Source organism: Poecilia reticulata, chromosome 11 (genome assembly GCF_904066995.2).
Source record: "Poecilia reticulata chromosome 11, P_reticulata-male-v2, whole genome shotgun sequence".
Taxonomy (NCBI): Eukaryota; Metazoa; Chordata; class Actinopteri; order Cyprinodontiformes; family Poeciliidae; genus Poecilia; species Poecilia reticulata.
In genome coordinates, this window is record NC_088840.1 from 24,928,129 (window position 1) to 24,941,916 (window position 13,788).

At 37.1% G+C, this 13,788-nt stretch overlaps 2 protein-coding genes across 3 annotated transcripts; both read left to right on the plus strand.

Annotated features, from left to right (window-relative positions):
• gnb3b (guanine nucleotide binding protein (G protein), beta polypeptide 3b) lies at nt 1-7,503 on the plus strand. Of its 2 annotated transcripts, none has more exons than XM_008422672.3 (9): nt 1-257; nt 2,050-2,166; nt 2,348-2,493; nt 3,232-3,295; nt 3,838-3,994; nt 4,072-4,138; nt 5,114-5,315; nt 6,128-6,344; nt 6,481-7,503. In XM_008422672.3, the coding sequence occupies exons 2-9, from the start codon at nt 2,098-2,100 to the stop codon at nt 6,585-6,587; spliced, it is 1,029 nt and encodes a 342-aa protein (XP_008420894.1). In that variant the 5' UTR covers nt 1-257; nt 2,050-2,097; the 3' UTR covers nt 6,588-7,503. The 2 variants fall into 2 exon arrangements, with proteins under 2 accessions (XP_008420894.1, XP_008420893.1); XM_008422671.3 differs by having other exon boundaries at nt 2-270.
• Nucleotides 7,504-8,679: 1,176 nt separating this feature from the next.
• LOC103472835 (triosephosphate isomerase) lies at nt 8,680-13,627 on the plus strand. Its single transcript, XM_008422673.3, has 7 exons — nt 8,680-8,925; nt 10,039-10,162; nt 10,488-10,587; nt 11,038-11,155; nt 11,745-11,830; nt 12,624-12,711; nt 12,974-13,627. The coding sequence occupies exons 1-7, from the start codon at nt 8,817-8,819 to the stop codon at nt 13,090-13,092; spliced, it is 744 nt and encodes a 247-aa protein (XP_008420895.2). The 5' UTR covers nt 8,680-8,816; the 3' UTR covers nt 13,093-13,627.
• The last annotated feature ends 161 nt before the right edge of the window (nt 13,628-13,788 follow it).

Consider the following 13,788-nt stretch of genomic DNA (forward strand, 5'->3'; position numbering starts at 1 on the left):
CTGTGTTTCCATCTTTGTGCTTTATCCCTTCATCCCTTATCTCCTTCATCCCTTCCAATCCTCATCTGTTCTTCACAGTGGAGGAAGGGCAGGAGAAAGAGAGAGTTTTTTTGCAGGTGAAGCTAGATCAGCAGTCTGCATTGGGTAGAGCATCAGAGGAGCCGGCGAACCTGGGACTGTGGAATCTAAACTCATAGGGACCACAGAGCCGGACTAGGACCAGCAGCTGCCCGGTTGCAGGAGACAAGGTCCTAACTGTGAGTGAAAAAGGTGAGTTTCTGCTTAACTGTTTCTGGGCAGGTGATTCCACTACTGTTAAAGGAAGATTTTTAAGTTTGAAAAACATCATTGCTTCACCATGGAAATGCAGGCAAACCACGGATCTTTTTTTGCATCTCCATTTTGTAATTTTGTTTCACTGATTTCAGGAATCTAATTCATCCACAATTCTCAAGAAGCCGCTAAAGGTTTTTGTCTTTATCCAAGCAACCACTCCAATAGCTTCAAGCTAGCACTAGATAATAAGCTCATTGTAAGACCTTATTCTTGACAGCTTGGATTAAAAACAAGCACCCAAAGAAGATCTTAAGTCTCAGTTGAAAAAGATGTAACCAACCCTAAAACTGATTCCTGCCTCTAAGATTTCTTCTGCAAGACTTTTTCTTATGAAGAGAGTTTCTGTTTTGATGATCTGTTTTTAACCAAAAAACATAGAACTCACATTAGATGTTTTATGTGCTGGATCTAAGACACTCTACCTGTGTGTGCTGGTTATGGTTTTGACTCCAAAAGAACAATTTCTTTCTTCATCATCTTCCACATCACCTCGCTCTTTCCCTGATCCCGAGGTAAAGAGTAGTAATCGGATGAGAGGAGATTTGGCCGTAAAGCCTCCTCTGAGATCTCCAGGATTTAAACCTGTGCAGCAAACCCACCTCAGAAACCCCCTCAACAACAGAACTATTCCACTTCCTGTCTTCCCATCTTCTGACCTTCATCCTGTCACAGGTTCAGTCTTCCACATGTGCAGTAGACAGGCCAGCAATCCATTTCATCTCCATGATAGTCATGTTTTATCATGCACAAGATTCTGTGGTCAGGAGGGCAACACTCTGGATTTTTTCCCTATGCAACAAGTTCATATTTCTGCTGACACTTTACAATTTCTCGCTGTTCTGTTTGCTATGAGTTGTGCAAGTTGTGTTGCACAACTCAGTATGCAAGTTGTGTTTTTGCATCCTAAGTTCCTGAAATGTCATTTTTTATTACAAAAAGTGAACCAGATACTTTGTAAAAAAAAAAAAAAGATATAAATCATGTAAAAATCCTGCGAATGTGTTTAATTTTAGGCTTGAATGTTGGCCTCAGTAGGGTCTAAGCAGGTTCTTGGCATTAAATTTGTCAGACGTCAGTATCCCATTACAGAGTATTAGTTATACTGTACACTTCTGCACGCAAGGCTTTTGGGAATTTTTGATTCTTCTTTGACATTTAACCCTTCATATGTTGTCAGACAAGGACAGAAGTGACTGAATGAATACCTTATATTTATGATTATTACTAATGTCTTCAAACAGCAGGTAAACAGCTTTTTCAAATGTTGTGTATCACAGATGAGCACAAAACAGGACTCAGAATCCTGCAGTTAAAAGGTTGACACCGTTTTCCTTTCACTTTATTCTACGTTTTATAAAATATTTACTTTCTCCTCTTTTTCATACCTCCCTATTTTATCCTACTTACCATTATTTGACCTGTCAGGATTATAACATCAGTTTTGGATTGCATCAGCAGAATCAGATGTTTGTGATTTGACGGTGTAGCAGAAACCAACCGCTCTAGATGGATAAATCAAGGTCACTCACTCATCCAGAGAAATGTCAGAAGATGTTAACATAATTTATTGCTGTGTCAGCTGAAAGGAAGTTTATCTAGCTCAGTAAAATAAGATTGATATATCAAGCTCTATGCATGAAGTAATTAATTTATATTTTGTGTGTAATTTCCTCTTTGCCTTACTGTTCCTTCTTGTACTCCATTTTGCCACAGAGTGATTGTGTCATCTTCCATCGGTAACATCCTCCGGCGACTGTCATTATGGCAGCTGAGAAAGCTGAAATGGATGCACTGAAAAAGGAGTGTGATGGCCTCCGTGCTCAGATTGAGGTGAGCATTTCCTGAATGACACAAACTGCTTCCTGTAGAAACTCCTTAAAACCTTCAGACAGGAAGCAATATCTTTATCAGGGTATTTTCATCTGGTCTGACTTTCATTACATCGTTTATCCACTAAGATTTCTTCAAACGTGTTCTTTCTAACATATGTATTCCCTCATGTGGCCACTAGGCGGCGCGTAAGGCCGCGAACGACACCACCATGACAGCATCAGCTAATGGCGTGGCCCCTGTGGGCCGGGTCCAGCTGAAGCTCCGGAAGACACTCAAGGGCCACCTGGCAAAGATCTATGCCATGCACTGGTCAGAAGATTCAAGGTTAGAGGATGGGAAATTATAATTTTTTATTGAATATTGCGTCTGTTTTTCATAATGTTTGATTTATTTGTTTAGCTCAAATCATAGCCAAAACTATGATTTGAGCTAAACTAATCGTTTCCCCCCAGAGAAAGTATATTTATTAATTTGAATAAATCTTGTTTCTGTAACTTACTTCAGTAACTCAGGTGGAACATCATCATCTTAAACAAAAACATCTTGATTTATTTTCTCTGTAAAAGAAGAACAAGGAAAAACAAGATTGTATTTTATAACGAGCTTTAAGCTCTATTTTTTATGTCTCATCACTGTCTTCAAACGCCTTACATAAAAAATTTTTTTTAAATATAACCGGTGGGTTAAACAGTAAAAAAAAAAAGTAGTCTCTAAACACAAACTGCTCTTTAAGATGATCAGTTTTACATTTTTTCTATTGAACTGGATATAACGTTTCTTATTGCAAAGATTTATAACTTATTTCAAAGCTTTCAAATTCATAAACCACATTGAACATTGTTGAGAAATAAATATTTTTTGAAAAAAATATTTTCAAAACATTTTGACTCTAGTCAGATCCCACATGCTCTGGTAAAAACACATCCATCCACCCATTAATTATCTCAGGGTCACAAGAAGATAGAAAACAACAATTTCTGGGTGCAAGCTTTTAACTGCAATATTTTTTTTTCTAATCTAAAAACCAGCTGTATTTACAGTGATATTGTGTTCCTCTCTAAGACAAATGGTCAGTGCATCACAGGATGGCAAGCTTCTAATCTGGGACACGCACACTGGAAACAAGGTAGGATCACAGCCAGTATTTCATCAAGCGTGAACTATGTTGCCTAATGACTTATTACTTAATTGCTTGTTTCAAATCCTTATGAACAGTGGTTTGGTATAAATAAATAAAAATGTGTGTGTATATATATATATATATATATATATATATATATATATATATATATATATATATATATATATATATATATATATACACACACATTTTATATATATATATATATATATATATATATATATATATATATATATATATATATATATGTGTGTGTGTGTGTGTGTGTGTGTGTGTGTGTGTGTGTGTGTGTGTGTGTGTGTGTGTGTGTGTGTGCGTGTGTGTGTGTGTGTGTTATATATATGTCATGCTTGCATGCTTGCAGAAATTCTGACTACTGTTCTGTGAGTTTGAATGGAGGGCATATTGGCAGACAAGGGACATAAACCACCTAAACAATAAGTTTGATTAAGTGGTGCTGGTGACTAAAACCTGAATGAATGAAAGTCTGAATGAACTCAACAACTATCCTGAATTTCTCTCCTCAGTTGGTTGCTGTCCCCCTGAAGTCTGCTTGGGTGATGAGTGTCGCCTTCGCTCCTTCTGGTAACCTGGTGGCCAGCGGTGGTCTGGATAACATCTGCACAGTCTATAACATTAAGGCTGCCAGTCCCAAGACCCTCAGGGAGCTGGATGCACACACAGGTGAGGACAAGCCATGTCTGCTACCTTAAAAACTTTAATGTAAGCCACTTTAAATAAAAATTGTGTCTCTCACACAGGTTACTTGTCTTGCTGCCGTTTCCTTAGTGATTCTGAGATCCTGACAGCTTCTGGTGACACCACCTGGTGAGTTTCTTACTGTTAAAAACTCATGTATCCATCCAGGAGCCATTTGTGGATGGATTTTGTGCGGCTCACAACTGTATATCAAGAATGATGAAACTCGCTTTCCCTGGACAAGTGGGGAAGAAAATTAAAATAACATTTGAATACTTTCTTGATTTCATTAAGATATTGAATGTTTACTTTGTTATTGGGCAGATTAAAAGTTGCAATATAATTTTGATTGATATTTTAGTCTTTAAAAAAGTTAAATAAACAAATAATTGGGCCTGCAACAAGTTTAAACTGGACAATTTAGGTTCACATGACAAAAAAATAGGAAACTAAGGTTATATGTCTCTGTAACACTTTATAAATTCAGACTTGATTCATGTTTAAAACAAAATTAAATCTCCATTAGTTCATTTTTGTAAACATTCACAATGACAACAATTTGACTTTTATGGATTTTTTTTACATACTTGAAAATTAAACATTTTGCAATCGATGTGGGTTTTAAATAATTTACTTTCATTTTTGTACTTTCTTCAACTTTGACATAGATCTAATAACTGAAATAAGTATGTACTTAATAGCAAACAATTGCAACCTGCAATTTCTGCTTTCCATATTTAGCCGGTTTTAATTAATTCCTTCTGCAGTATAGAAAAAGTTATGTAAATTATATAAATGTTTTTTTTATCTTATTCTATGTACCCTCTTAATATTACATTCATTTCACAATATATTATATTGATACTTTATATCAATGGATTTATTTCGATTATTTTATTTTCTATATTAATTTTCAAGCATGTTGCTGTGCCATTGGCAAGGCGTATAATTCTTGTAATTAATTGTGTGTCCTGCCAATGTGTTGTTTCTGACTGCTTGTATGGTTTTACTGCATCACATATAATTTGTGCTCACATTTAACAAATAACCTAATAATTAGATTCAAAATGCCACCAACACGCCATCCTTCTTAACTTTTCCTAGCTGCCTGTGGGACCTGGAGACGGGCAAGCAGAAAACGGTCTACACCAACCACATCGGCGACTGCATGTCGCTGGCCCTGTCTCCGGACATGAACATGTTCATCTCAGGAGCCTGCGACTCTCTGGCCAAGCTGTGGGACCTGAGGGAAGGAACCTGCAAGCAGACCTTCTCCGGACACACCAGTGACATCAACGCCATTGCTGTGAGGATTGTTGGATGGTTTGTTTTACAAGAATCAAGAAATCACTTTAATAGAGTCTGTAGGACAATGTGAAGTATGTTTAAAGATCACAAAACAAAAACTACGTATAATCACCAGACCTAAACAAATTCAAGAACACAGGAAAAAACAAGTCAGTCTTGAAAGTGTCATGGTTTCAGTGAGTTGACAAAGGCCTGTCTCACTTCTGCCAAAAAACATCCTGGTGTTTGTTATGCCACTCCATCATCCTTCTGCTACTTCCTGTCATCTTTTTTTCCACTATTAGTAACAGCTGGTTATGAATCACATGACTTGTGTGATGCGAAAAAAGTGTTTCCATTGCAGTTTTGCAAAATACACTATTTTAAGATAGCGAAAAAAACATATAATCCTTGTGCAAAAACGCTTTTTCTAAATCCTGCATGTTTTATTCTCTCCCTGGTGGTAATAACGACCTTTTCAGCATGTCAATGTTTTCTTAGGCCTTCTAATGAAAACATTAGAAGGCCTAAGACGCACCTGGATCACTGGATCCAGGTGCGTTAAACCAGGGAGAGAACTAAAACGTGCAGGATGCCGGCCCTCAAGGACCGACTTTGGGCACCACTGGGTCTAAGATAGCCTTTAGTTTTACACTCAAGGCCCTGCTGGTTTAGAAAGTTGCATTTTGTTTATCCTCTGGTTATCATTCTCCAATCTAAAACACTTAAATGTGACAAAATCCTTCACAAACTTTTCTTTGCAGTTCCATATTACACTAATCTTCGCCATCTTTTCCTCAAACACTTTCACTTTTTTTCTTCCACTTTCAGTTCTTCCCCAGTGGGAATGCCATCATCACAGGCTCTGATGACTGCTCCTGCAAGATGTATGACCTGCGCTCCGACCAGGAGGTGTTGGACTACACGGACACCAGCCTGAACGCCGGCGTCACATCTCTGGCCCTCTCCAACTCCGGCCGCCTTATCTTTGCAGGCTATGACGACTTCAACTGTCACATCTGGGACTCACTGAAGGGCGAGAAAGTTGGTGAGAGCTCTTTAGTTTTTCTATGATCATGGCTTCATGGATGTGTTGGCTCAAATGTACGCAAACAAGAAGGCAAGTGCAGGATTATTACTCTGTTTATCATCTATTTACTTGCAATTCACCCCCTGTCCTGCAGGTGTGCTCTCTGGCCATGACAACAGGGTGAGTTGCACCGGAGTCCCGGTTGATGGAATGGGTGTCTGCACAGGATCCTGGGACAGCTTCCTCAAACTGTGGAACTGAGGCACTTCAGTGGGAGGAAAACATCTCGGGAAGAAAAGAGGAGGAGCAGAAATGAGGAGGAAAGAATAAAGAAATGAAGGAAAGAGGAGACATTGTGTAAAAAACAAGGAGGATGCATGAATAATAAAAGGCCTCCTCTTCTTATCTTCCTCTCTTCTTCCTTAATAATGTATGAAAAACATGAGTGGTTGTGAATGAGCCTCATTGTGTAAATGGCACCAGGGAAACAATGCGCGATGCATCCTGCTGAATGTGCAGAAGAACTTCAGTGTTGTCATTTTAAATAACGAAACACGTTTTTAAAAATAGCACAATTAATCTAAATGTTGCCAGAGCAGGAAAAAAAAAAGCTCTGGAACAGAAACACATAGAAGTTTTTGTCAATAAAAGGAGATCAAAGGCATAAGCACTGAAGACAAAGTTATAGAATAAAATTTTTTTTTTCTCGAGCTCATTGAGTTGTAAAAGAGCCCTGAACTTCCATAGATCAGGTATAAATTAATTTATACCTGATAGTGCAACAGTTAGACTGAAGTTGATGTACAGTGTTTTTTTTTCTTTCTTTTTCTTTACTTTTTTTGTCAGACAATACACACACCAAGTGTAAATATATCGCAAAAAGTCATCATTGCTCGCCTCCTAAGAACAGACAGAGTTTAACACAAGGTGGAGTTACACCAAGGGGATGTGAAGAACCCCAAAAAAAGAAAGTTTCAGTCTGGAAGCAGGCTGGTAGACTGGGCTGCAGGGCGGCTGTCTAATCAGAAAAACATTCTGTAAAAACATATAAGCTTAATTTCATCCCCCTCAGCCCAGCTGCATTCTGTAGTTATTGCACAAGTGTTCAACTCTAATGTACAAAAGGCAAAAATGTTTCCTGAAAATCTTTCTAATAAATAGTTCTGCATTAACGTTATGTTGGAGTTTGTGTTTTTTTGTCTCTGTTCCCAAAGGTAGCTGCAGCGCTTTCTAACAGTGAACTTTTTCCACATCAGAACCAGAAACTTGAATGTGTTTGACATCTTCATTATGTCAAGGCAACGCATGGCGGCATCTAACTGAAATAGAAATGGAGAACCAGAGTTTTTCAAAGTTTTCACCAGAAGAACTTGGGAATTGTGGTCTGCATTTTTAATCAGCCTCCTTTGACCTAATGATTTTAAACTAAATCAAGTGCAAGCACTTACATTAATCAGACAAGCAGCCAAAAGCTGCCTGGTAACTTTGGAGGAGCTGCAGAGATCCACAACTCATCTGGGAGAATCTGTTAACAGAACAACCTTTAGACTTGAACTCTAAAAAATTCACTATATGTAGAATTTTGGCAAAACAAAATTTCCAACAACTTCCTTTTTTGCTGATCTCTCTGGGTACTTTAGTTTCCTCCACTCACATTGTTGGGTTAATTGATTTCTCCAACTGGCCTTTGCATGTGTGTGTGTTGTTTGTCCTCTATCGCCCAATGGCTGCTGGAGATAGAGGCACCAGGGTTCTTTGCAACCCTTCAAGTCTATAAGTATAGACAATGAAGGCTTTACAGTTGTATGTCCGATTCCCACATGCTTCATTTTAATGTCCTCTTGTGGCATTAGAAGAAGTTTCTCAATTTTGCTAGTTGATCTCAGCTGTGGGAAGGAAGCTGCTTATATTTACTGTCACCAACCAGCATAAAGTGTTTCTGTGTCTCATTGTAAGGCTTTTGAAGATGTAAGGTTATAGACTTGTTTGTGTTTTCTTATCTCATTATAATGTGCTTTCTATTAATAAAAAAGTGCTTTATTTTCATTTCAGCTAAAATTTTCAACAATGTATTAATTAATGTGTTCACATGCCTTTCAATGTATAGATACTTGGAGAAATGAATGAATCAGTCTTAAAAATTCAGATTACAAATGTACATCATTATTCTAAAATAGAGCACTCAGCCTAATGGTCTCAGTTTTTTTAGTGTGAAATAAATGCTTGGTGTAGTAGACAATTTTTACAACAGCAATTAAAAAATGTAACATTTTAAAGGCTGTTTTTTGTTCGCACAGCAGGAGGCGCTATAACCACCCATAAAACTTGCTCCACCCCGGTCTTTTAATCCCAACTCAGAAGAAGACGGATTTTCGCAAGTAATGTTTGGTACTGATATTTCCAACAGCTCTTGAACTGCACACCAGCCTGAACTGAACACCGGGGCCTTCATCTCCTCTCTCACCGGGTATCAGCCACCAGCAACCGGCCATGGCGCGGAGGTTCTTCGTCGGGGGAAACTGGAAGATGAACGGAAATAAGGAGAGTCTGGAACAGCTGATCACCATCCTGAACACCGCCAGCCTGGACGATCAGACCGGTAATCCTGACTGATGAGCGGCTGCGGGGTTAGATGCAACCCTCCCATGTAATTATCCGTGATTAGCTGTGTTTTCTAAATAAAAGTGTTAAATAAATATAGATGGAGCTCGAGGTGGAGTCATGTGATCAGGATGACTTGCAAAAAGTCCTCTGACGTTTTTGTCTTTAAGTATTGGAAAGTAACTGAGTACATTTACTCAGTTATTTGCGCTTCTCTTGAGAATGTTTTCTACCTACAGTTTCTTTCAGACAATGAGTTAAAATTGAGCACAGAATAAAATCTTATTGTTTTTGTACTTTTAGGAAACAAATCATATTTGAATCATATTTTTTTTTATTTAAATATGATTTGTTTCCTAAAAGTACAAAAATAATATATATATATATATATATATATATATATATATATATATATATATATATATATATATATATATATATATATATATATATATATATATAATTATTTTTTTTGTTTTGTTTTGATTGCAAGGGTCTTGTTGCTAGGCTTGATAATTATTATAGTAACATTTTTAAAAGCGTACGTTTAATGTAAAAAACCTATTAATTGCAAAAAGAGCACCTGCAATTTCTTAACAGAAAATCCTGAATAGTTATTTCACCCCTTTGCATATTTCAAATTTCTAAAAGCAAGAACCAACTGAAATTTTTTAGTGCACCGAACAGTTTCCTTCCTCTCTATGCGTTTACTTTCACAGATAATGATCAATATCATTTAACTTAAATTCTTCGAGCTACATTTTGGGTGCATGTAAGATGATATATAAATTAAAGTTATCTTACTTACTAATCTAATCTTGGTGGCGGGTTTTTTCAAAGTGCATTAAATATAAAGTTTATTATTTTCCCTAGGGTTTACCAGTAATAGATTAAAAAACATATGAAAGATTTTGAGTAAACGCGTAAAGAATCCAGGATTGAAAAGTGTGAATAATTCAAAAATAATAAAAAATAATGTCTAGTTTTGATACATCATCAAGCAGATTTTAGCAGTTATGATCCTTATAAAATTACATTCCTTTGAAACTGCTCTTACAGAGATGAAGAGGCAACACTAAACTGACAGATAAATCTTCTGTATTGTTTTCAGAGGTGGTGTGTGCTGCTCCTTCCGTCTACCTGGACTTTGCTCGGTCCCTTCTGGATCCTGGAATCGGGGTCTCAGCCCAGAACTGCTACAAGGTGGCTAAAGGAGCATTTACAGGAGAGATCAGGTGTGTCAGCCACTGAGAGACAAAATAGTAAAATAAAAAACGAACACGGTTCTGACTGACTTTGTTTCATATAAGTGGTTCTTTTTTTTTATCAACTAAGGGTCGGAAAAACCCTAAAGTCTTCCCATATGTCATATGTTCAGATCTGTGTTGGAGGAGGAAAACTCTTTGGAAATGTGTTTTAGAAAATGAAAAACAGATTTCAACATTTCCCAACGCTGTAGTAAAATCATACTTTGTTAAAATAAATACAATCTGTTGTAGTGCAGCTCTTTAAGAGGTGGCCTGCTCCCCACCATGTCTCCCCCCCTCTGCCTCCCTCCAGCCCGGCCATGATAAAGGACTGCGGGGCAGACTGGGTGATACTCGGACACTCAGAGAGGCGCCATGTGTTCGGGGAAAGTGATGAGCTAATCGGCCAAAAGGTGAGACTTTATTCCTGCTACAGACTGTTTATTTCACAGACTGACTGTTATGTCTGTCTGCGTCATTATGTCATAGAATATTATAGTTAAAGTCTTTTTTTTATGATTCTTTTCAATTTATTACCCTCAGTTAATTAGAAACCTACTCTGTTTCCTCAGACTTTTCCCATTTCTTCTTTAATGCTATGAAAAAGCATAAAATGAAACGATCAAAAGTAAATAATTTTTCACAGTACTGTTTATTGATTTGAATGTTTGACAATCTTTTCTTCTCTTAGTAAATTAGTAAAAAACATCTGGGATTTCAATATTTTTGCTGCGATAATGGTATCAAGTCATTTCTTCAGAATCAGATTGCCTATATTGTCATTGTACAGAAGCAAAATGGATTTTCTTACAAACACATGAGATGTGGCAGGTAAGCCATTTATTAAGTTATGACATCTGCAGGTTGCTCACGCTCTGGAGAGCGATCTCGGCGTGATCGCCTGCATCGGTGAGAAGCTGGAGGAGCGAGAGGAAGGTACCACAGAAGAAGTCATCTACGCTCAGACGCAGGTTATTGCAGGTGAACAAAACTTTCATGGTTCTTCCCGGCTCAGTTTTGTTTTTATTTCATTTCCTTTCTGGTTTTATTTAGTTTTGGTCTAAGTTTTACATTTTCCTTTTGTTTTTTCTGTCTTAAAAATCATATTGGCCAACTAACAGATGATTAAACATTGTATTTAAATAGGTTAATTATTACATGAAGTGATCAACAAATAAAGTTGGAATAGATTGGAAGGATTGGCTAAAACCTGCAAACCAGTTTTTTTGTATCTTACTCTACATTATGTAACCTGATTAATGATCTTTTCTCTGGTCACATGTCGGCCTCATGCATTTTTCTCCTGTACTGAATGTAGGTTGCTCACTGCTTTAAAATGTAAATAGGTCAGTGGACTCTGCTGCTGCAGAAATTTTAGGAGACACAGCTGTGTCTGCAGCTTCCCACTGCTACAAGGACACGTTTCTATGTGAACTTTACTTTCTGTTTGTGTGCAAATGTTTCTTTGCAGACTTTGTGTATTTGCTTGCCGGATTATGAACAGATTGGGTTAATTACAGCTTTGAGCTTTTATTTGCAATGCATGGATTAAGGGGATGTTGCGTTGCAGAAAATGTGACGGACTGGGAGAAAGTGGTGCTGGCGTATGAACCTGTTTGGGCCATCGGCACTGGAAAGACAGCCACACCTGAGCAGGTAACTATAAAGAAGGGACAGAGGAGCTTTGGCTGCTTTGTCTCAAGAGGCTTAGAAAGCACAAAAGACTGAACTAAGCCTAAAATAAAACATCAAACAAGAAAAATATGATTGGATGTTTTCTGAATGTTTTATTTGTCTGAACTGTGATGCCAGTTCAGAAAAAAGTTGTGAAAATTAATTTCAGTCATGGACATCTACAGTTTTGGGACAAACTTCATGTGGAAAAACTTGGTAATTGTGGCCCAGATGATTTCATAATAACAATTATTGTTTTTGTTTTTTTTTTGTTGCCCCGACAGAATAAATTCACTAATGACAAAAGTTTATTTTTTTCTCCAAGTTTCAGTGTGAAATTATCATAAACATATAACATTTATTTTAAGCGTTTTACACATCTTTACCACAGCTGCTAATAACTGTAAAGGGTGGTAGAGATCTGAATGGAAATGTGACCTAATGTGAATGATTGTTAGATGACAACTGAACATTTTTGTAGAATAATTAGGGGCTGCCAGATACTAGAAATATAGAGTAGCACAAAAATTTACAATACAAATGAGAGAACAAGAAGAATAAAGTGTCTGATGTAAATACAGATGTGAAGGAATAAAAACACGAACTTGTAGAAAAACTGGTTTGCATGAACATGCAGATTTAGTTTTATTTCCAAGAACTCTTTAATTTTTCTGACATATTTGAATTTGAGAGATTTATTGAACATTCCCAGATTGATTTCTGATTTTATAATTTTACTTACTTGATAGATGTATAACATGTATTCCTTCCTTAGGCTCAAGAAGTTCATGAAAAGCTGAGGGCTTGGTTCAGAGCAAACGTATCAGATGATGTGGCTGACTCCCTGCGCATCATTTACGGAGGTTAGTGGTGATGCATTTATTTCTTTTAGCTGCTGTAGATATACTTGTCTTCCTGAAAGAAGAATTACAAGAATAAAGAAGCTGGTGGAGATTTTTTCAAAGTTTTGTATTGCACTTTAAGTGTAGGTCTCCCTTTATTGTTGTGTCTTTTGCTTTTTTCAATGCAGCACTCTTAGTCGTGTTTAAGATTTATTTCCTCCAAAGCTTTTTTTCTTACTGTTTCACTCACACTAATCGTCTGTTTACTGGGTGTGTCCTCCAGGTTCAGTCACCGGAGCGAACTGCAGGGAGCTGGCATCTCAGGACGACGTGGACGGCTTTCTGGTTGGCGGAGCCTCTCTGAAACCGGAGTTTGTCGACATCATCAACGCACGTGCATAAAGTGCAAAGACGATCACTAAGCTGGGATCATTTTCACACTATTCTGTCACACACTGTAGTTTTAAGAGAACTAAGCTGACTCATGCACAAACAAATGTCTGTTTTTTCTGTTTTTGTTGGGGTTTTTTTTTACGTAATTTAATGCTTATTTGTCTAAAAAGTGAGATATTTTCAGTAGTTTTTAAGTTGAAAAGGACAACCCCATTATTACTTGCTCTTAATTTAACCTGTTAATGTTTTTTTAATTGCATCCATCAGTGTAGGTTTACTTACTAAATAATGTGATTTTTTTCACTCCTGTAACATTAGTCCCACCTGTATTCTAACACAGTTTGTAATAATTACTGTTCCAGACAGAATTCCCTTAAATTAACATATGCAAAGGAAATGTGAAGAGTCGGTGACTCTCAGTAGGTCTAAAAGCTTTATGACTGTATGTAGCTTAACCCTGGCTCAGGTTGCACTTTAGAAAACATAGTGATCAGGGAACTGATCATTGTACACTGGAAGCAAATAAATAAAATGTGGAAACATATTGCAATTGTTTTATCTTTATAAGGAACATTTTTAGGGCAATTAACAGAAATATGCTTGGGGAAAGCATTCTGGCTTTATTCATAAATATCTGCATTAGGTCTTTGTGAATAGTGCTTTTACAAACTGTTACATGGCTTCTTATGCCGCTTGTGGAGTGTT